Genomic DNA, 23,818 nt, shown 5'->3' on the forward strand with positions numbered 1-23,818 from the left:
TCCGCATCTGAAAAACTCAGTGAATCTTTTCACTCTGTGTTGCTTACATCTTGTCACAGAGCATTCTGTTATTTCATACCAGAGATATGTTACAGATGCTGTGTTATACAATGCCAAAATAGAGTTTGTAGTACCTAGTATTTTTGGGTCACAGTACCATGGTGTCTAGGCAAGATCTCAGGGACTGATTTCCTAATATTCCAAATTGTAGAAGCACATCCATTGAACTGCTGCACTCCTCTTCATCAAAAGTAAGCCAGATAGAAATATATGGAATATTTTAGTGCTGTGCGTGCACAAATTAGATCCACCACATTTGATGTCACAAGTCTGAGACACCTCTATGTGATCACTTATTGATTTGGCCAAAGCAGACTTGCATAATACCCTTAAAATCCCCATCACTCCTCTGCATCCTTGATATAGACTCAGGTTAAGGATATCTGGTATATTTGGGGCTGCCTGTCTTATGGTTCTGGATCAATAATGTGGATGAGGCTTGGCAATAGTTCCTGCTCTGCTGCCAGTCACCTTTTGCATCCAGGGCAACTGGGCTGCTAGCTTCTGCTGCACGGTCCTGTAGCTCTGCATAGAGGTTCTGCCTTATCTGTAGGGCCTGCCTGCTTCCACAGCTAGCTTCCCCAGCACTTTGTTTCTCTGAGGGCTTCAGCCCTCACAGATGTGATTTGGGAAAAGATATGGTAGTGAAAGTACTCAGATATGCACTGTCCTTCCATGGTGCTCTTGTACAGGCCCTGAGGAACTGCTATTAGATCATGGGACTTTGTCAGAATGGTTCTTTCTGGGAGAACACACATGAGGGCTGAGCAGCTGCAGATGTTCTCAGGTTATGTGTTTGTTTCAAGCTGAGGTCAGGAAGTTTCTAGAACCCGCTGGATGACACCACTCCAACTTGTGAACACAGCACCTGTCTGTCATAGAGCTGTGACCATGGAGAAAGCAAATGTATGTTGTCTGGGGAAGAAGTTTTGACTTTTTCTGTGAATCGCCTTTTCTTCTCTCTCAGAATCCTGGAAAGTCTTTCTCTTCTGATGGTTGGACTAGATGATCTTGTAGGTCCTTTCCAACCTTGTGATCCTATGATTCTCCCTCCACCAGCTGTATTGTTGGCCTGCATAGCTTTGTTACGTATGTACATCTCTGTAATACACACAGTATGTGAATACTCACACCAGGCATGCTGCGAGGGCTTCTCATTCCCAAAGCCTTGACCCATCTGATCTGCAGAGTGAAAGGCACTGGATGTATATGGGAACATGCCTGTGCTTTGTCCACAGACACTCAATAGCAGCGCACAAAAACCCAGCTCAGAGGCAGCATAAGGACATAGAATACATGGTGGCTGATTGATCTGGAGCACCTGCTACGGTGACATTTCTCTTGTTTGTCTTCACAAAATCTGTGTATATTTTTTTTCTTTTCCCCTCAGCACAAAAAATACTTTGTTTCTCTTGTAAGGCAGAAAAAAGTCCGGTGGGATGTGGCAATGTTTTTTTTGCCTCTTTTCATCTTTTACCTAAAGGATTAATCCATACGGTTTCTTGATACACACCTTAATAAAAGAGTTGTGGGATGACAGCTGAATCTGTCTTCAAGAACTTTTCTGAAGGAAACATTGCCTCCAGCCTTCAGAAATCAGTAACTCTGAATTACAGAAATGCTCAGTTTCTTTCAAAGAGATGTGTGCTAATGGATGGCACACATTCTTGCATGCTCTGTTGGACTTGATGGCTAACCTGACTTGCATCAAGTCTTTTAGCTGCTCAACTAGGATTGTTTTCCAGCTTTATTATTTTTCAGTAGCAAACAAGATTTGGTCTTTCTTTTGAAATTCCTTTGTAGTCTAGGTTTCTTATTCTGATCTCATTTAGCTGTAATACAGAGACACAAAGACAGAGTTAAAAGTAAACCAATCAAGAATGCAAGGCCATCAGTCATAGAGTTTGTTGTCAGTTTTCTGACAGTTGTGACAGCTTTGTTCTTTTAGGACTCGTTTAACTCAGTGCCTACGCTCAATCGCAGTTTGTGATTCTGTAGCTTAATGGCAAACTGGAACTGTTAATTTTTGCTCTTAATTCACAAGCAATGTTTTTTTGTGTTGTATAATATCTCACATTTTAAGCTTTTTAACTTTGTCCTACTTACATTTAGCCAGGTTTTCTGTCACACAAGCATGACCTTCTGAAGCTCCATCTTTTATATTACCTGTGTGGGAGCTACACAAAGTAAACTAATAATTTATTTTTTCTTTTGGTAATCCAGCTTTTACATTCATTTCCTGTACCAGCTCTGCCTGGATTCTGAGCATTAAGCCACCTTTTCACCTGCAGATTCTAGAGTAGCCTGTGGGGAAAGGTATTTCAAACATCTCACTGATCAGTATCAGATCTGCCTTTTAGCACTGTGGGATTTAAACATTTATATTGTGTTAATCCTTGAGGTTATGAACTCAATTGGAAATGCTGGCATCAATATCGCACCTCAGTATTATCAAAGGGAGAACTGCTCAAAATTAGGATTTGATTTTGTTGTTGTTGTTTTCAATTTACTTCTGCCAGGCTCAAATCCCTCAGACACCTGTGCTAAGTGTGTAACACTTCTAGTGCAAGCATTTTAAAGCCTCTCTGTGAGTACTGAAATCACCCTATGTAACAGCATTTGCAGAATAGGGATTTCAGCTTAGGGGTAGCTGGAAATATTTTGGCTCAATGCCGTTTGTATGGGGCTCTTACTGGAAGAATATTGACATGGTAAAATTCAGTCATTTTTACATGTTGATTCTCTACATGTGTCTGAAATTCTGTGTCTGAAACCATCTGTTTAGATAATTTTGTTTTTCTCAGTTCTGTTTACCTATGCCTTGTTATTAAGTTATTAAAAATATGCTTTTGCTTCTTGTCTCTAGCTTTCAGATTCAGCATCTAAAACATTTTAAGCTTTCTTACTTACTTTATGTACAAATTCAAGAGGAAGAATTGTTTAATAAGTTACTCAGAGCATCTTCCTGCTATTCTGATATTATTTATAATAAAAGATTATTCAAAATTATCAAAATAAAAAGTAGTCTGCAAGGGTAAATAGTTCATGTAATACTAGGAACTAATATTTATTTTATTCATTCTTAAATGGACCTGCAAGTCAAACCAGACACTTTATTTTGTAAACAAATGTGTTTTTCTTCCGAATAATAATATCAAAATATCCAGGGATTTGATTAAGCATACAACAACAAAAAAAACCCTTTCTTCTCAATTGCAATAAACTCAGAAATTTATTCCACTAAGATGAACAATTTCTTCAATTATGGATAAGCTATGATTAGGTACAGTTTCCTAGGCAAAACACTAGGATTCATCCTGTACGTGTTATTCCAAACCTGAAATAACTAACATCCAGAGCTGTAGATCACAGCTCTAAACATTGGGCTCTAAAATCATCTATAAGTCTAAATTACTCTAAAGACCGTGAACATTTATGTCTAGTGTTATAGCTCATTTAAGTGGCTTTTTGGATACTTTTTCAATGATGCACTCTGAGAGACAGCAAATAATAAAATTTAATAGTTTGTCCCTCTTAAAAATTAATAAGCATCAGATGTTGTAGCCTCTGAAATAAAGGATTTCAGCGGTAACATGTAAAAGTAATAACTTTTCCTTAATGAGAAAATTAATAGAAAATATGCTTCAAAGAGTAATCTCATTTCTAATACATTCTAAGTGCTTCCTAAAACTACTAGTGATGCACGTTGTCAGGAAGCATTTCTAATCTTACTGACTCTTTATGGAGGATCTCACAAGTTCAAGTCCCCTCATCCTTTTCCTATTATGAGTGTAATTTAGCACTAATGGTCTCATTGTTTCAGGACTGACTTCACCTGCGCTTGTATTTCTGATAAGATATCAATTATTAGTTAAAGATGATGCACCTGGCTCATTCAAGATGAAAGCTTAAGTACAAACACTTTATCTGACTGCAATCTTTCAGTTACATTTGTGTCTGCTTTGCTGAATTAACATATTGCTATGGTGAGTTCTTGGCAGAGCATGCATATTTTGTTATTAACGCTAGAAGATAACCAAGCATTTAATAAAGTAACATGCAATTCCTTATCTGGGAAATATATTCTTTTCTTGAAGGTTGGACTACAATAGGAATGCTGTATAGTTTCATATCTGTAACAATTATGCAACTTCTCATTTTCTGTTTCTATTTTTCTCCTTTTTAGTCAGTGCTGTTTGAGTTCAGAAAGTGAAAATACCAGCGTGGTTCTCTTTCTGCATCTCTGTAAGGGCCTGAAGTTCCAAAGAAAATAGGCTATGAACACAGATGGTAGAGTTTTGTGTTGCACCAGAGATGACTCAGTTCATTCATTTAACACATCTTCCTGGCTTTCATCAGGCTAGGCTGCTGTTGTTTTGAAATCTGTGGTGAGCAGTGAAAACTTTGTGAAGGTAGTTTTAAAGGAGATAATGAGACCTCTATCAAATGTAAAATATCCCCAGTGCAGCCAGAGAAAAGTTAGCAGGGAAATGTAAAGGAAAATCTGACTTTAGCAGTGCTGTAAGTTGTTCTGGGATGCAAATTGGTCATGTTAAGGAAGTCTGTAATACCTGAGAGCACACCAGGTTAAAAGCAACTTTAAAACTGAGAACAGGGTGACCAAATCACAGGCATCTGGGGAGCTGTGGACAGTTCAGCTGGTTTCCAGGAGAAGAGCATCTATAGTCATAGTCCTGAAAGCCCTGTGCTAACAAGGTGGTTTTTTACTACTCCAGAAGGTAGGAGTATGCTGTTGGCAGGTGTATGGGAGGTACAAAAAATAAAGCAGCTGTGCATATCTATTTCTTAAGCTTTTTTTTTTTTTTTTTTTTTTTTCCTAAGCCCCTCTACTGCATTGATGAGGCAGCTTGGGACTTTTATTTTTTAATTAGCTAAATCAAAGGTGCAGATAAACAACTGTGAGAAGTTAAATTCCTACAGATTAGAATGATGGCTTGTCAGCTGAGCCACAGTAACTGAGGACATATAAGCTCCCAGACTGTTGCAAACCTGCTACTTTAAATCTAGTAGTTGAATTTTCTCTTTTTAGTTTTCGATGAATGACGGTTCAGGTTTGACTGATAGGAAATAAATTAAAATGAGGTATCTCAACCTTTTACTCATTAGCTCTTCCTATTCTCAGATTTTCCAGTAGTTTAAGGGAAACAAAGGATTTTGTTATTGATAAAAATGTGGGGGGGAGAAGAGAGGGGTAAAGGAACAGACAAATTTTATGTATGGTTCAAAACCTTCCAGTCTTGCCATGCTAGTATTTGAAAACTACACACTGTCATATTTAACATTACCACTTTTTTTTTTTCTTTTTTTTTTTTCTTCTATTAAATCAGTTGTTAGAACAAATCAAGAAGTGACTTAGTAATTACTCTTCACAAATGATCTGTCTTTTGTGTGGAGAAGATTTTGAGCAGTTAGTCCTTGCTGTTAAGTCATGCAGCCATCTTGTTTTCTCTCTGCCAAACAGCCATTGATCAGCTGAGGAAAAGAGTTGTTTTTATAGTGATTTGATGTTGAAGCACTGAAATGAACTCCACACCCTGGGCAGTGTATCTACAAGTCTGGGACAAGTAAGCAAACAGGATACAAATCAGAGGGGAAAGAAGATGATGAAGAATAGTTTCTGGCTTACTTGTTTGAGCAGAGACTTTCCTGAGATACAACTGGCCTCTGTAGAACCCTGCAGTGAAACTAGATTTTGAGGTTCTAATTGGTGCACTTCCTTCACTGTATGTTTGCAGGGTATGCATGTTGTTATTTTATTCATCTTTAAGTTAAGCTGTGCTTACTGCTAACGTTGAGAGGAATATACGTGGCATTGCTCGTGGCCCATGTGAGTAAAGAATCTCCTGCTTTTTGCCTTTTGCTGTTTAACTACGTTTGGGGAATTCTTCCATTTATAGTCTTGTTTGTTTGTTTGTTTGTTTTTCCTTCTTGTGCTGTTTTCCAGATGTATCTTTAAAAGGTGTAGTGGAGGGATCACTAAGAAAGAGATTGTTATCCTTATCGATCTTGAAAGCTAAACAGGGGAAGAGTCTTACATAATCTTCCACTTCAGCCTTGTTACTGTCTTCTAAGATTAGTTATTTTTAAGGTCAGGTACTAGCTTATAGTTTTCAGCAGGATGCTTTCTGCAGCACAGATGCAATTAGTTCATGCACTCTTATGCTGCTCCACAAATAATTCCTATCCTTGAATGAAATCAGACACTGGATTATACAGGATACTCAGGATACCCTGAAAAGTCATCATATGGTCATGCGGCTGACGACATGCACAGCTACTCTGTTTATCCCTCAAAAAGACAATCTCCAAGATTCTCAAAAGCATCTAATTGCAGAGGCTACATTTTCTCTTCATTTCAGAAATGAAGCATAAATGGTTCTCTTGACAAACAGAATGGAAGCAAAATTGCCAAACAACTGTAATAAGAACAGTATAAACCTTTTAGATGAAGCTCCTGGGCTCTGCTCCCCACACTGCTGAAGTGCTAATAAAAGCAAATAGTTCAACTTCCTTTGTCAGCTGTGACACGAATGTAATACTGTCTCAAAGGAGCAATTCACAAGGCTAGATTTTTGAAGAAGTTTGGAGGACTTTGTTTCAAAGTGTTATGCAAGTCTGGTGTTAAGTATATGCTTGAAAATGTCTTCTGTTCATCAAGGTGACATCTTTGATTTTTACCAAAGCATCATCTTAATATTTCTGTTATTTAAATGCACAGAATGCAATGAGTTAGAACAGTTCCCACTGTGTGTATCCCTCTTCAGTGTCTTCAAATACAGGGCTCCCTCAGAAGAAATGGCCTTAAGTATGATTCTTTGAGTACTGAAGAGCAAAGCTGTCTTTGGCACTGAGAGAACAGTGCCATGGAAAAAAAACAAAACCAAAAAAACCAAAAAAAAAAACCACCCACCCATTAGAAAAGTACAGCTGTGATAGGGCAAGAACTTACTGAGCTGTATAAAAGCACTGAAGCATGAAGAGAGAATGTCTGATTTTTTGAACAGGATACAAGTTGAGCAGAGCTTTTATTTGTTTGTCTGTTTATTTATTTGTTAAAAGGGATAAAAAACAACAGAATTGTTAAAAATTAGCTAGTTCCTGTGAGGCTCAAAGTATGTTACTGGCTCAGCTAGCATTGAGGTCTGTACAGGAGCTGTTTAGTCACAGCCTGAACCACTGATTGAGCACATGAGCAAAGGACTGGGTCAGCCCTGGGAGCACAGGTGAAGGCAATTAATCTGCTAATTCTGACCAGAAGGGGGTGGAGTCTGGCTGCACCTCCCTTAGACCTCATTTAATGGCTGACTGCCACTGGGGAAGATTTCTTTCTGGACATCCTTCCTTGGTGAAGCTTTCCCCTGCAAACCTGGAATCTTCTGATATGGGTGAGCAGTTGTCTTCTCTTTCTTTATAGCGCCTTTCTATTGTGCTTGTTCTTTTGTCATCACACTTTGTTGCAGTGCCTTTACCATTGTATTGATCTATCCAACTGCTACAGGGTCAAAATGAGAATTGGTTGTTTGTGATAATAAATAGATAAAAACTTCAGCATTTCCCAGGTTATCCTTGTAACAAAAAGGCTGTTACAAACTATGTTGGATCTTCAACTGCTCTTTCAAATAAAAAATGGTCTGCAGCCCAGCATCCTGCTGTACTTGTTGATCCTGTTGTAGCCCTTCACCAGCTTCCCTTTTATACAGATTTCTTTTGTTACAAGTTTCCCCTCTCAGCTGTTGCATGTGTTGAGTGATGTGGATGTACCTAGCAAGATGGTACAGGTGGATATGTTCTTAACTGTTGCATACAGTTAATTAGTGATTTCTATATGTGTCCTTACATTGTGTGCTGATTTCATTGATCATTGTGTCTTCTATCTGTCATATGCTCATTTTCTTCCTAATCTTTTCTGCTGGAGGGAGAAGGAATTCAGAGTGCTGTTTTCCTTTGGGTTTGCAGGAAACAGGCTTTGAAGGGACCTCCAGGGTCATCATGTCTCATCTTTGGCTGCTGCAGATACCTATATTATATAATGCTCTTGTGAGCTTACCCACCTTCATTCTAAAATAAGATTTCTTTTTTTGTACTGCTTTTGGAAAGCTGTTTCGCTACTTCATATGAGGGTTAGAGAGCTCTCATTTTTAGTTTTAAATTTTCCATCTTGTTTTTGCTTATTTGATCTTGTCAATGTTCTTGATTTTAATTAGCTTTTATACCTGCTAGGCTCTTAATTGCTTTAATTGAATTTATAGGCAACAATCCAACTTCCTTCTTAGCTTAGTTATGGTCGGCTGTTTTACTACTGGAACAGGTGTGGCTGCATGTTTGAAGTAATTTTAAATCTATCTATATTAAATTGGGGGGAAAGCATTGCAAGAAAATTTCTTTTTTAATAATTAATTCAGCCACAGCAGGTTATGTTGATTACAATATAGGAAAAAATCCCTTCCTAACCATACATTTAGGGAGATATGAATTCAGGTAGAAAGAATACTGTATTTATTTTCTAATGTGCGTTTCCAGAACATCTAAGACTGCTCTCCCTAGGGGATTCCTCTGAGGTAAGATGTTACTTCAGGATGAATCCTGCTGATTTCCAACATGTCTACATGTTGCATGAGGATCCGTGTGAAGCTGGAAAATATATTCTTCTTTCCTTCTGAACCATGAGGTACTTGCTAGTGGCAAGTCAGCAATAAGGCTGTCCTGTTGCAGTTTGTGTCCTAAGACAGGTATTAAAAGTGCTGTAGCTCAAATTGCCCAGTGTCAGGTCCAGGAGAAAATCCCATGGTGGCAGTGAGCAATGTATTATTCTTAAAAGGAAATGCTGTTACAGCTTCTCCTCTGAGCTTCTGCTGCAACCAACTCTACATGAAGCATTAACTCAAGTGTGGAATCATGGGGTGGGGGCCTGCCAATATAGGGCTGCTTGATAATACGTTCCCACTAGGCACAGCTCTCCCAGTCCTTGCCCTGCAGTCAAGAAGCTCCAGGGTCTTGCTTCTGTTCTAGAGTACTTCTGTCTGACAGGCAACAGAACAGACAAATTTGCTTGCTGTATCTGTCATTGAGTAACAGATTGGAAAAGAGACCATACTGCTGTGCTGCAAATCTGTAAGCAGCTAGGGCAGTTTTGTGCAAAAGGCTTTGGAACTTGAGGGGTTTTTGACATCAAGTGTGGAAGGTTTGGGCCTACATCATGAGTATGACTACATGAAACTACAGTTTGTCTTATGTGCTGCAAGTGATTAAGATTTCTGGAAAAATGCAGTTTTTTTTCTTGGATTTATAAAGAATGCCTGATGTGTTTCTTGCTGGTTTTTTTTTTTCTTCCTTGTAGATGTCCCTTTTGAATTGCTTTATTATTATTATTATTTTTAACTTTTGGATGAAGAACTTTAGGCTGGTTTAGGAGTTTTCCTCAGTGCAATTTGCTATTTGAAAATGTCTCTGTAAAGAGGAGAGTTGGATCCCTTCAGCTACCCCTGGTTTGGAAAGGGCTGTGTCTAGAAGTGCTCCGTATATCCCTCAGGAAGTTAGGCCCCATCTGAAGTACTGTGTCCAAGCCTGGGACTGTCAGTACAAGGAAGAATGTGGAGCTGTTGGAGCAGGTCTGGGGGAGAGCCACAGAAATTAACAAAGGGTTGGAGTACCTCTCCTAAGCAGAAAGGTTGAGTGTGCTAGGCTTGTTTAGCTTTGGGAAGAGAAGGCTTCATTGAGACCTCACTGTAGCCCTCTAGTACTTGTAGGGAGCTTACAAGCAGGAGGGGTACCAACTTTTTATACAGCCTGAAAGTGATAGGGCAAGGGGAAATGATCTTCAACTAAAAGAGGGGAGATTTAGGTTAGATGTTAAGAAATTCTTTACTCAGAGTGTGGTGAAGCTCAGGAACAGGTTGCCCAGAGAGGCTGTGGATGCCGCATCCCTGGAGGCATTCAAGGCCAGACTGGATGGGGCCCTGAACAGCCTGATCTGAAGGGTGGCAGCCCTGCCTACAGCAAGGAGTTGGAACTAGATGATCAGAAAGGTTCCCTCCAGTCTGATCCATTCTGTGATATGATCCATTCTGTAATTTTACTAACTGGGACAGTGTGGGTTATAGAAAAGCATAGTGTGAAATCCCTTTTTTTCCCTGTAATTGTCTTTCTGGAATAGAACAACTGTGATTGTTATCAGAGAATTGTTGATAAAACTTGGAATCCACTGTCTGAGGTTTTGCCCCCCTTTCTACTTCTCCATCTTGTTTGCTTTTGATACTCACCAGTAAATCAATGTAAGGAAATAAACCTGCAGTCCCCAGGTTAATTAGGAACTAGAATTACACAGTTATCTTGTTGCTCCACTGAGTGTTTACTTTGAGCCTCCTTTGCTATTTCTGCTGATGTTAGCTGAGTTCTGAGGGAAAGCTATTCCTTTCTCACCATACCATACTCACTCCCTTAATTGGTTAAATGCATTACATAATATCAACTGTTCTTTTTCTTTTAAAACAGGAAATTATGGAGAAAGTGGAATGGAGGCCTTCAAAGAGCTGGCTGCCCAAGAGGGTCTCTGCATTGCTCATTCTGACAAGATTTATAGCAATGCTGGGGAGAAGAGCTTTGATCGCCTGCTCCGCAAGCTACGTGAAAGATTACCCAAGGCGAGAGTGGTGGTTTGCTTCTGTGAGGGCATGACGGTGAGGGGGATCCTCATTGCCATGAGACGCCTGGGAGTGCTTGGGGAGTTCCTGCTAATTGGAAGGTAAGGCTGTGAATGGATTGCATTGCATCCCTTCTTATCCTTAAGTCAGTCCTTTTGTTTCAGATTATGCAATTCAGGCTATCCGTCTTTTCAACATTTATTTTTCTAATGAATGAAAAGAAGTGACAAGGTGATAGAGAAAATATGCAGTTATGTGACCATTTAATTTGTAGTGTTATCTTTTGCTGAAGTAAATGTCAATTATTGCCTGCTTGGTTGTTTTTTGTTTTATTTTTAACAGATGCAACATTAGTGTTTTTGTGTTCTCACATACTCTAGAGGAATATTTCTTACACGTATTTTTAGAGAAAAAACAGGATGAAGAATCTTTATTTCAGAATGTGATCTAGAAGTGTGGTACATGACACTACTAAGGAGAGACTGAATGTTCCCTGATAATTTGAAACTGTAAATTATCAAATGGTTTAGATTGCTTGAACTGTTGTTACAGTCTTGTGATTCTCACTTTTACACTTGATTCTGATCTTTGCTATAGAAAGCTAGGACACTTGCACAGAATTCTTTTTTTAAGCATCAAATTTGCAGACAGACAAGTCAGTACATATGTGTGCACTTATGTTACTGGAATAAACAGTGCTACTATATATTTAATGGGGGAAGACAGACTTATTTCCTCTAGAATTTCAGTTCTTTGTTAGATATTCACTGAACTACAGTAACTTTTAGTTCCATCAGATATGATCTAACCTCATTCCTTTTTGATGGTTCTTATTTTGTGGCTTCTTAGATTTAACACTGATTTTTTTTATTTTTTTTAGTGTGTTTATGTCTGGTTTTCCATTTCAATGATTCTTGTTCTGATGATGAAGGATGACATTTTCTGTCTTGCCTGTTGGATTGATAATGTCTATTTTATTCTCTCTCTCCTGTTTCTCTTTTATCCATTGTTTAAACACCATTCATTTAAGGCCTTTGAGAATCATCTACTTACATACTTTGCTTTTGTTTTCTTTTTATTCTGTTTTCATTCTTTTTCTATAAAACTTCTTTCTGTTCCTTTCTCTCCCTAAAGCTTTTCTGTCAGTGTTGTGTCTGGAATGCTCTCTTTAGCTCTGTGATACAATATTAGTATTTTCCTGTCAGCATCACTACTCAAAGCCTACAGTTATGATTTGTACAACTTACTTTGCCTAAGTAAGCATCCAGTGACAATCAACAATTCTCATTTAATCGTTACTTTTATTTTTTGTTGGTACTATTTGATGACAATCAACTTGGAGCAGAGGCTGTATCTCTAGAAGTATGCATAGACAAAACATGGTGCATTTGGAAGCCATTGGTCTTAAAATGAAACAACAGTACTGAAAGTCATGCTCTGCTTTAGAAGTGTGCACGTACCTTTCATCCGTATCATTCACTGTATTTAATTTGAAATGAATAATGCAATATTTCATTCTTCATTTTTTATTTTTTTTTTCAGTGAATTTAAGAAGTTATATATAATAAAATTAGTTTGGATCACTGCATCCCAGGTCATTTTGTAAATACCCTGTTAGCTTTAGGCGATGTGTTGCATTAATGTATTGTTGCTTTGTAGTACTGTCTCATTCCTCACCTGATTTCAGTACTTCCTCTGATAACTGGCCATCCAAGGAGCCAAAGAAAATGAGTCTTCTACAGAAAGCACCAAAACTAGATGCATCTGTAGTATAAATCTTAGTTTCCTATTAGGATGCTTACTTGATTCTCTTTTCCATGGAGAATATGTTAAACACTTTATCTTCAAAGTTTGATTTTAAGCCTTTACCAAATATTATGATACTTTGTTTTGATTGCCCAACAGCATTATTCCGAACTTGTCAGAATCTCTCAACTAATAAATGTTAATAACAGAGTTCCTTTGGAAATCACAGTGCATTTTTCAGACAGGTTTTCATGCATTTTTTATCTCATGCTGGTGACTGAGTATGAGAATTGTTTTTAGGGGTGGGTGGGGTGAACATTTCTCTTTGAATTGTTCTAATTAGGAGATTTTAAAAAATGGCAATTCTAGCAAACTTATTCACAAGTAAGTTACAGTGAAACTGCAGTGCTGTGAATTTGGTCGTCTGTATACAAACGGGAGCTGAAGCATGCATTAACATTGCTCTGACATGCTGTTCAGTTATTTTTATTTAACTTTCCAACTAAGCAAAAATATAAACAAACAAACAAAAAAAAAACAACAACAAAAGCACAAAGAAAACCAAACCCAAAAGCCTTTAAAGAGCATTCTTTTTATTGACAGAAGCAAGACTGAATGTGAAATAAAGATTTATTTATTTATTTGCAATAGTGGGCTTAAACAAAGCCTTTAATTTACTCACAGGTTTATTATCAGCTGTGCTGTATCAACTTCAGTTTGCTCTGACTCACTATAAAGGGAGGAAGCCTTTACAAAAAGGACACCTGGCTAAGTAGTACTTTTCCTGTGAATTCTTCAGTATTGCAATTGATCACAGCAGACAGGCACTCAACTAAATTTAAGGTATCAGAAGGAGAGCTGTAAGAAAAATCTAACTTCAGTTTAATTTGGGAATGAAACAATGGCAATTATTGGAGGTTGCATTGAACCAAGACTAGATTGTCATGATGTGGAGCCTTTTCCAGAATGAGCAGTTCATTTTCAGGCAAGGAGTTAGAATCCTATTTGTGTCGTACCTAAGCAAGTTTTCCCAAACTCAGATTGAAGATCTGACAAGAAATTCAATCTACTTTGCTATTGGAAGTGGGAATCTGTAGTATTAGTGAGAAGAAGGGCAATTCCTGTTTCTGGAGGAAGCTAGTGTGAGAAAGGACAGGATTCTTTCCTTGGTTTCTGTGCCTATGGCTTCCACACCTGAGCATATCCTCACTTGCTACAGCCTAGGACTTTGCACCATGCTGTCATTGGTACATTGCTGGATTTGGTGGGAATGGAGCATACTCTGCTTTTTTGGATAAAATTTGGTTGATAACACAAATGTTTTGGATGTTGCTGAACAGTGCCTACACAGCATCAAAGCTTTCTCTCTCTGAAATTGGTCAAAGGGATATTCTATTCCATGTGACATGGTGTTCAGAGATAAAAGTGCAGCAAAAAGAATGGGGGAAAACATTTCTGGTTATGGTGCTTGTTTTCTGAAGCAATTGTTACATATGCTTTTCAGGAAGTGGCTGGAGGTCTGCCTGTCTATGAGGAGGAATTAATTCCTCTTTTTGCTTTGCTTATACTTGCAGTTTATACTTTCCCTCTTAAACTCTCATTATTTTTATCCATAAGTTTTCTCTCCTCTCATTTTCTCTCTGTCCTGTTCATGAGGTGATTTAGAGTTGCTGAGTGTTTGTCTGTTGGCCAGGGTCATTTTTTGATGCCAAAATTGTGGGCTGAGACGACAGTGGTCTGCATGTTGAGTGTACTGTAGCTATCATCATTGTTATCCGCCATGCTTCTATGATGGTTGCAGAGTTTGTTTGCTTTATTGTATATGAGTGTAGAGCTTGTCAACAGCCACTTCTGGATCTTGATGTTCTCTGTGCTGCTGATTGTTCTACTTCATTGTGCCTGTGAATGTGTTGATAAAAACAGTGGCCATGCACTTTGATTGGCATATGTCCCTGGCAGATGATGTTCCTTTGCTGGCTGAGCTATCTTATGGAGAGAATGAGGGATTACACCTTCCTCTTTGCCTCTGGCAGTGGCATCACTAGCTTTGTTGCATGAGCTCACAAGGTTTTTGTACATCCTTATGCAAGCTGTTTGGCCTCATTATCTGACTTTTTTTGGCTTTTTGTTGCGTATATGAAATCTGATTTAAGAGTAAACAACTTGTTGGTGAGGCAGAAGAGAAATGTGCCCTGAGGCAGTCAATCCCTGGATGTCAAGGTGACTGGATTTGAGCAAGTGCCTGGGGCAGTTTCTACCACTGATAGGATGTGGCTTTATGGCTGAACGGGCATGTAATCCCATTGAATTAGGGCATCTCTTGTCAGAAGGATACCTTGCATAGCCCACTGAGACACGCTAATTCAAAACACTTAGTAACAATGGACCAAGCCCCAACTGAGTCGTCTTTCAGCTCCATCACAGGAGAAGGGGAAGAAGGGCTTCAGCATCTAAGGGTGCCACTGTTAAGATACAGACCCAAGCCCTACCTACAGAAATTGCTTCTGTAGTCAATAGGAAAACTGGAAGCAGGGATTCATAGGTCCATATTATCCATTGGGGAAGGAAAAAGAGACAGTGCATAATTAAGAATCTCATCCTTTAGCAAGAAAATAATAAGAAGAAATGATAGAAGTCACCTAACAGTGAGAAATCACCTGGTCCCTAACCCTGAATTAATTTTGAGATGTGTGGAAACATTACTTTTGCCATGCAGGTGAATGGCTTTCAGCTTGGTAACTCCGAGGCTGAGATACTGGGGATGACTGTCAGGAATTAAAAAATAGATAGGAAGGCTGGTATCCCTCACTATGGGACAGGGGATTAACAAAGAAATTAGTAAGAGACGATTTTAATTGGCAATAAATTGAATTCATTTGCTATACGTTTATTATGTTTTTCCTGTGATGGCAACTGTTAAGCAAATCTCCCTGTCTTTATCTTATCCCAGGAGATTCTTTTATCCTATTTTCTTTCTCGGTGCTGTTGAGAAGGGGAGTTGGCAAGTGGCTATGGGGGTTATTTAACTTCTGGCCAAGGCTAAACCACCACAGGTTACATGGACTTTACTGCCAAAAACGTGATGATGGATAGTTCTCTATTTCATTCAGTTCTGAAATCACAAATATTAAAAAACCGTAGAATCACTCAGGTTGGAAAAGATGTTAAAGATCATCAAGTCCAACCACAACCTAACCACACTACCCTAACTAACAACCCACTGCTAAATCATGGCCCTGAGCACCACATCCAAACAGTTTTTAAACACATCCAGGGATGGTGACTCTACTCTCTGGAGAGCCTATTCCAGTGCTTAATGACCCTTTCTGTAAGGAAGTTTTTCCTGATATCAAGCCTAAACTTACCCTGGTGCAACTTGAGGCCATTTCGCTTTGTCCTGTCACCAGTGAGAAGAGACCAAACCCACTCTTGCTGTAAGCGCCTTTCAGGTATTGAAAGAGCGCAGTAAGGTCTTCCCTCAGCCTCCTTTTCCCAAAGTAAATTTTCCCAAGTTTCTGCCAAGTACAGGGACATGATTACTTCTGTAGTCCTGCTCATCACACCATTCCTGATACAAGCCAGGATGCCTTTGGTCTTCTTGGCCACCTGGGCACACTACTGGCTCATATTCAGCTGGCTGTCTATCAGTACATCAAGGTCTCTTTACATCAGGCAGCTTTCCAGCCACACCTATCCAAGCCTGTAGGGTTGCTTGGGGATGTTGTAACCAAAATGCAGGTCCTGATGCTTGGCCCTACTGAAACTCATACAGTTTGCATTGGCTCATTGATCCAGTATATCCAAATCCCTCTGTGCCCTTCTCCCCTCAGTTAGATCAACACTCCATTCCAGCTTGGTGCTGTCTGCAAACTTAATGAGGGTGCACTCAATTCCCTCATTAATAAAGACGTTAAATAGAAGCGGCCCAGTACTGAGCCCTGGTGGGTACCAGTCATGACTGGCTGCCCACTGGATTTAACTCTGTTGACTACAATCCTTTGGGCCTGGCCATCCAGAGAGTGTTTCACCTAGCAGAGCATGTGCCTGTCCAAACTGTGAGAAGCCAGCTTCTCCACAAGGATGTTGTGGGTCACAGTGACAAAGGCCTTAATTCCAAGAAGGCCACATTGACAGCCTTACCCTCATCCAGTAAGTGGATCTCCTTGTCATAGAATGAAATCAGGTTTGTCAGGCAGGACCTACCATTTGTAAACTCGTGTTGAGTGGGCCTGATCCCCTGGCTCACCTTTAACTGGTCCATGATGCTCCTGAGATTATCCATTCCATAATCTTCCAGGACTGTGAGGTGAGACTGATAGGCCTGTAGCTACCAGGATCATCTTTCTGGCTCTTTTTGAAGATGGGACTCGCATTTGCCAACCTCCAGTCTGCTGGGACATCCCCAGTTAGTCAGTACTGCTGAAGAATGATGGAGAGCGGTTTGGCAACCAAATTCACCAACTCCCTCAGCACTCTAGGGTGCAATCCATCCAGCCCCATGGACTTGTGAGCATCCAGCTTTCAGAGCAGGTCCAAAACCATCTCATCATGGATCATGTAGGACTTCTTCTCTCCCTAATCCCTATCTACCAGTGCAAATATCACCGGTATAACTTTTCTTATCTGGGTAAGAAGACTGCTTGTTTCTTCTTTCCAGGAGAATATCTGGTGCAAGTGACTTAGACATTTACTTACAGGGTGCTTGTTTTTATATTGTTCTAGATTAGGAATTTCTTTCACAAAGACAATCTAAGCATGTTAGCATTCTTCAAATGTGTAGTAGCTGCCTCAGGTTTATGAAAAATCAGTTAGAAATGTCTACCCCTCCCAAAAGATTTGAAGAGTTTTGTGGGGGCAAAAACTATGAATAGCACTTTTTAAGGAGGTGATTGCAGAGAAGTAATGTACAGCTGGCAATAGAGAAAAACTGTCTCGTACGAGTCTAGCTTGTCTAGGATAGATTTGGGCCTTGTAAGTCTGGGAAAAATAGTAGGCAAAATAGAGCGCTGCTCATGTTAGTGGTTTTTTTTTGCCAACTTGCCACAAGCAGAGATACAGTGTTCAGAAAACTAGTAGTAGTCCAATGTAGCAAAATAAATATAATGGAATCCAAACCACTGGAATGCAATGTGCTCATTTTACTTGGGCTGTAGTCTGAGTGAGAAAAATACTAGTGATTCAAAAGTCTGAAGTAAAAATAAAACTACACAAATGGATGCTGACAAATAGTAACAGTCATTTAAGCAACAACAGGCTTACTTTTCACACTGTTTACTGCAGTTAGAGAACTAATTCATCTGTCTGGTGCCTCCAAGGTTAAAGATATTCAGAATAATTTTTACTAATGAAGCTGTTGTTACTGTTGATGCTCTTAGTTAATGTGAGACTGTATTTAAACAGTTGAATAGATTGTGTGGATTAAAGTTCAAACAATTTCCTTAAAACACAGAAATCACTCATTTTTAATCATCAAATACTTTCAAACTCTAACTGATGTTGGCAGATAAGGAAAATATTGTCAATTAAGCTAATGCCTGACAGCAACGTCAGCCCATTTCCTAAGCATTATTAAAGTTGGTAATAGGATCCATTGCTAATTTTGAAGTCTAGAACTTTAGCACATGTCAGTCACTCCATGTTTTGTTCCTTATTACATCATGATTCAATTAGCAATTGCAGTCTAGCACCTGCTAACTGTGATGATCATTTATAATCAATGTGGATGAAAATGTTCCATGATTCAGGAAGAATATGAACAGGCATATTTTGTTTACTCTCTAATCTAAAATAACATCAGTCTATTTTAAAATAATCAAATTACATGTCAAGCTTCAGTAAAATAGGACTATATTACAACAGAACCACATTTGATTTGAGTTTCTCTGTAGCTTGCATTTAATACTCATTAGTAGTTATTTTTTGGCTGTTGCTTGGTGGTAATGATGATGAGTTAAGTATAAGACTATGGTTTACTTAACACACTATGTTATATCTTGAAGAGTGGCACAAAATGTGAGACTTAATATTGATGACAGTAAAAATCATAGGGGAAAAAAAATCTTTTTTCCATACTTATGGTAAAAACTTAAATTATTCTTTAGTGATTCATGCGATGGATTTTCTAGAGAGTTACCTATACTAGTGATGTCCAACAAAATGCAAAGGCAGAACAACCTTGGCAGACGTTTACTTCTAAATTTTCAGCAGTCTTCCAGTGCTGAAGAAGTGCAACAGTTCAATGTTTGCATTTTGCATTTGAATTAATATGGCCATTAGAAACACTGAGTTATTACACTGTATTTTATGATGTTGTCACGGTTTATTTATTAAAGTATGTTTTACGAGGCACATATGGAAATCAGTAGCTGGATTGTTGATGCTCACCTGGAAGAATATTTTGCACTTCTGTGGGAGTGAGTGATAGAGAATAATGTTACATCAAAGATCTTTGCATAATTTGCCAGAGGACAGATGTTTTTTAGGCATGTCTCAGTAAGGCTAGGATTCTTTATGAATGGTTAGGAAATGAAGCAGTTTTGTTTCTAATTACGAAAGTTAAAATAAGACTCTGATCAGTGGACTTAGGATTTTTTGTGGTTTACTTCTGGTGTTGTTTCAGTGCTCAGATAGAGATACATCTTAGGGAGAACGTAGAATAAGTGGCATGGTATGTTGCTATGGAAAAAGAGCACATATTCCCTGACTTCCCTTCATTTTTCCTTTTTCTTTTATGAATGTCCTCAACCTTGTCACTTTGCAGGACAGATCTCAGTACCTTTCTAAGACTGCAAAACATGCCGCACATCCAGCACATGGAGAAGCTGAACTTGTGCAAAAGGACACAATTGGTATGAATGCATGAAGATGAATACATGAAGATGAATGCATCTTCAGGTCATGCAAGGGTTGTAGTCTGGCAGACAAGTACATAAGTGTTGTAAAGCTGAAATTCAACTTGGAATCAAGGCAACTGACCCACAGTGATACTTAGTCTGTTGTTTTTCTGCTGAAACTTTCAGCCAAGACATATCCCTTCTGTTTCAGCTTTAAGACTCAAAATGATGTCAAGAACTCAATTCAGACTGAAAGCTGACTTGCATGTTACGATTGCATCTTCAGCACCAACCATCTGTTTTGATGTAGGACTGAAAGACTCCAGTTCTGCTGAGCTGGCCAACACTTGCCCACGTTTCACTTCAGACATTACTGTCTGTGACTTTGTTCAGTTAGTTGTGCTTTGGAGAGGGAAAATCAAGGAAAGAATTTTGTTTCAAAGCCTTTCAGATTCACTGCTGTCTGATAACTGACCTGGCACTTATTTCAACTGGTTTTAAACCATATGCATAATTCACTATGAGCTATTTGTGGGTAAGTTTTGGTACCCAGGGCTCATGCAGTTATTTTCCATGCTAGCGATTTAGCTGTGTTTATTCTATGGGGGGTATTAGGTATTTTTTTGTTTTGTTCCTATTTTGCTAATAGACTGAAAGGATACAATACTAAATTACAAACTAAAGTAAGATTAAGTAAAAAAAAGAACAATGTATTCCTGTAGTTTAGTAGAAATGGCATGTGTTATTTTTCTGCTTAAAAATAACACCAAATTCCTTGATTTCAATCCAATGAAGGCATCACTAAGATGCTGTATATCAGTTCTTGCATGTTAGCATGAGGATTAGGAAAGCTGCATAATAGGTCTGATTTAAGCATTTCTGTATGCAGGAATGACAACCTGAATGTGACTTTATCATTTCTGCTGATTTCTCACAGCAGGTTGAATCATTGTGAGATGCTATTTTTGATGGGAGTTCTAAAATCTCTATTTTTTTTCCCCCTCTACTCTTGCCCTAATAAGTCTCTGAATATACATTTTTCTCTGCTTCTACTTACTGTTTTATATTCTTTACATTTTTGGTTGTTCCTTGTGTGCTGCATTTTGTTCCTTGCATTTTTGCCCATTCTTATTCCTCCTATCTACATTTGTCTGAATCTTAAGACTTCCCCACCAATTAAAGTCTGAACTCTTCAGCACCCGAAACCATTATGGGACTTATTTTTGGAAGTAAAAATTCTGCTCTGTTGTCATAGCTTTCTGCAAAGCCAGGAGGAGTTTAAGCTTTTTTTTTTTTTTTTTTTTCCTCATCAGGAATAGAGATGAGCAAAATGTGCTCTTGAAAATCCTACCCATGTTCTGTGACACTTGCAGAAGAAATTGATTTGACAACTCATCTGCCCTATCTATTTGTTCATATTCTATGTTAGACATCCTTGCTTAGAAATCTCATACAGTGCCATAGTTAAGTAAATATGACAATGTAGGATTGATATGCACAGTTTTTGTTTGTCGTTATATGATAGCAGTCAGGAGGAAAAAAAAAGAGTAACTATGCAGCTTTGCAGCTATGTCAGACCAAAGCTGTCCTTGATAGGACTTTGTATCACTGTTGCCATGAAAAAAATATAGGACAGAGCTTTTGCCTTTTTAGCCACTACTGCATTTACAGACCTGAAATGCTATGTAGGTGAATGATTTCAATCTGATCTCACACATTATCATAAAATTTTAACATAAGAGGGTAGGCAATGGGATAATTGGGAAGACTAGACAGTTCTGATTTTGCAGGCTGGCAGTTGATCATTTTCAGAGTCACAAACAGAGTAAATGCGTGGACTCAGTGAGAGGTGATATAATGCAAGCAACTGAATGAGACACTGCAGGATATTGAAAGTGCTACTGAGAGGGCCAGGGCCAAGACAGAAACACCTAGAGTACAAAATTAGATGCATTAATCTGCATGCATTTCAAACAAATTTGTCTCAGTGGTGTGGTTATGAAGTATTTTAAATGAACTCAAAATGGGAATGGAGAGTATAAAGCCTTTGTGAAACTTGGCAATGCTTCTCTGGTAAGCGTGAGAATACAACAGAGAAAAATAAATTCTCTCTGGAGCTTTGTTGTTGAAATATGATTGATTCCCTTTTATCAGTTTCCCAGTAGGTTTGTTGGAAAACTTCTTACGTGGAAAGTATAAACTTGAGTAATTGCACAATCTGCCAATCCAGCAAAGTTAAGAATTGCAATCCTAGAAGCAAAGAAGATAGAGTCACAGAAGACAGAATCATAAAAGCTAGGCTAAGGCAGAGGAAGAGGTGGTAATAAAATGTGAGAAAGAAAACATACGTTCTTAGGAAATAAGATGCATAAAACATGGAAGTGGGAGAGGATGAGTTACAGTAATTTGTAAGTAAGAAGTCGATAGTGATAGGATTTTGGTTTCAGGCATGCATTGTATATTCTGATCACAGCTGAAACTTGTTAGATAAATGAAAGAAACCAAGTGTCTATAAATTGCCCTTCTGTGTAATGGAAACACAATCATGACTCCAAATTAGAGAAAGCACTGGACAGTTAGCCTGGCAGGATTCAACAGAAGAATGCTTCCTTCTGTTCTTGCTACAGTTCTCCAGCTCTGAGGGCTGAATTCAGTTTTCATGCAGCCATCTGGACAGCAGTGCTACAGAAGTGAGTGTGAATTGAGAATAACTTTCTGGTTAGCAGTGCTCACCTGTTAAAACTGTCCATGTCTTCTAGGACTGTGTTTTTTATTAGTGGTGAATATTTAATGTGTGTGATTCAAATAAAGATCTTTTACTTGCAATTTTTTTTTCCTGTGTGAAGAAACATTCACTGAGAGTATTTGCTGACTGGCTGATTTGTTTCAAGTTGGGTGATTGGCATTCCTTGTAATTTTCATCCTCAGTACAGAAAATACAGATGTTGTGCCTGTTTGCTAATGCTTGATTCTTGTTTGGATCTTCCCAGGCTATTTATTTCCACAAAAGCTCGATGATGTCCAGGAGTTCCACACATTATTATGAATATAAAAGTTTGTTTTTAGTGTACTTTACATTTGTTAGGCTTTTAGCTTAAATCAAGTCTTCCAGATAGGAAAGGGAACAGGAGTCTACCCAGTTTCATTTTCATTGTTTGTTATCCATCATGTCACTTTTAATCTCACAATTTTGCCTTGTTTCTAAGGTTTTGCAGACTACAAATGCTATGGGAAAGAAACAGTCATTTAGGTCTGTGCATAGTGCCATGCACAGGAGGAGGAACCTCAGACCATGACTGTGTTTCTGGTCTCCACGTGAATCTCAACCAAAAATAACCTGAGAAAGAATGCATAGGAAAGATCAAAAACCAAGCAGAAGAGAGGGGTTTTCTGTTAATATTTTTGTTATTGGTTTTATTTTTTTTTTTCATTCTGTTATCTGTTTAAAACAGGTATTTTCTTCAGTATTAGGATGCTTTTTAGTTTACTTTTAAAATCCCTGTTATGATTTGGCTTGGAGGCATCTGTCTCAGTGAGGGAAGGTTCAGGAGCAGTGTAACCAGCTGTGCCGCTTGTCCTGATGACCCTGGAAGGATTTATGCCAGGAACACAGAAGGGAAAGCATCTATTTCAAAGTGCTGTGGTTCTTTTAGACTGTATGAGGAGACTAAGTAAAACCTCAGTTTCTCTGGCAGGGCTGTAAAAACAGATACTGCAAAGTGACCAAGAACTACCTTGGCAGCCTTCTCCTTTGCGTGGCTTGAGTCAGTGAGAGCTGGGGAACAGAATCTACCCCTTAATCTTCTAAAAATCTCAAGTGTTCCTTATGTCAGAGTCAGAAAAAACTATTTTTTTGAGTCAGCTGTAATATTCAGGGCTCCATATAGTCCATGAATTTGAGACTGCAGTTTCCCTGCAGACCTCAGCTTTACCGTCTAGGAGTTATATATTTTATCTGCCAACTGTTTTACCAGATTCAAATTTACTACTTGTGTTAGCCTCAAATCATTTTTAAGCCTCCCTAGGTATTGGAGAGCTTTGTGTAGCTGCCTCTTACTCGCCCAGATTCTCTAGTGCTCTGCTCCTGGCAGCCTTTAGAATAAGCTTCATACATTGTTAATGCCTGAGTCTGTTAAAAAGCTGAAGTGGTGGAGATATTAAGAACAAATTGAATTTAACATAAAAATAGGACATTGTTGTATGGACTGTCTTATCCTGTGTTGTGTGTAATTTAGTATACAACTCTGTGATAAACTTAAATGAAACTGTGATATTTTCATTTTGAGAAGCAGAAGGAGCCTTATAGTGCTGCTGAAATCCTCCCATGAACTATGTAGTGATTTATGTAACTCTTAAGATGAGATGGAGTTTGATCATTACAGAGACCACTGGGAGGTAAATGATAGGGGCAAATGTACGGTGGGATAAGTGGCTGTACAGTACTCTAGGTGATCTGTATCTGCTTACCTTGGTTTTACAATATAGGAAATCAATTTCCATGGCAGAGGGGGATAGTAT

General features: G+C 38.6%; 1 protein-coding gene across 6 annotated transcripts in view; it reads left to right on the forward strand.

Moving 5' to 3' along the window:
- GRM1 (glutamate metabotropic receptor 1) overlaps positions 1–23,818 on the forward strand; it is a 173,195-nt gene that overhangs the window by 25,127 nt on the left and 124,250 nt on the right. For all 6 annotated transcript variants that reach the window (XM_015858191.2, XM_015858190.2, XM_015858187.2 and 3 more), the window contains one exon: positions 10,573–10,822. In XM_015858191.2, coding sequence (XP_015713677.1) covers positions 10,573–10,822 — 250 coding nt within the window. The remainder of the gene's footprint in view (positions 1–10,572; positions 10,823–23,818) is intronic.

This window comes from Coturnix japonica, chromosome 3, assembly GCF_001577835.2.
Source record: "Coturnix japonica isolate 7356 chromosome 3, Coturnix japonica 2.1, whole genome shotgun sequence".
Taxonomy (NCBI): domain Eukaryota; kingdom Metazoa; phylum Chordata; class Aves; order Galliformes; family Phasianidae; genus Coturnix; species Coturnix japonica.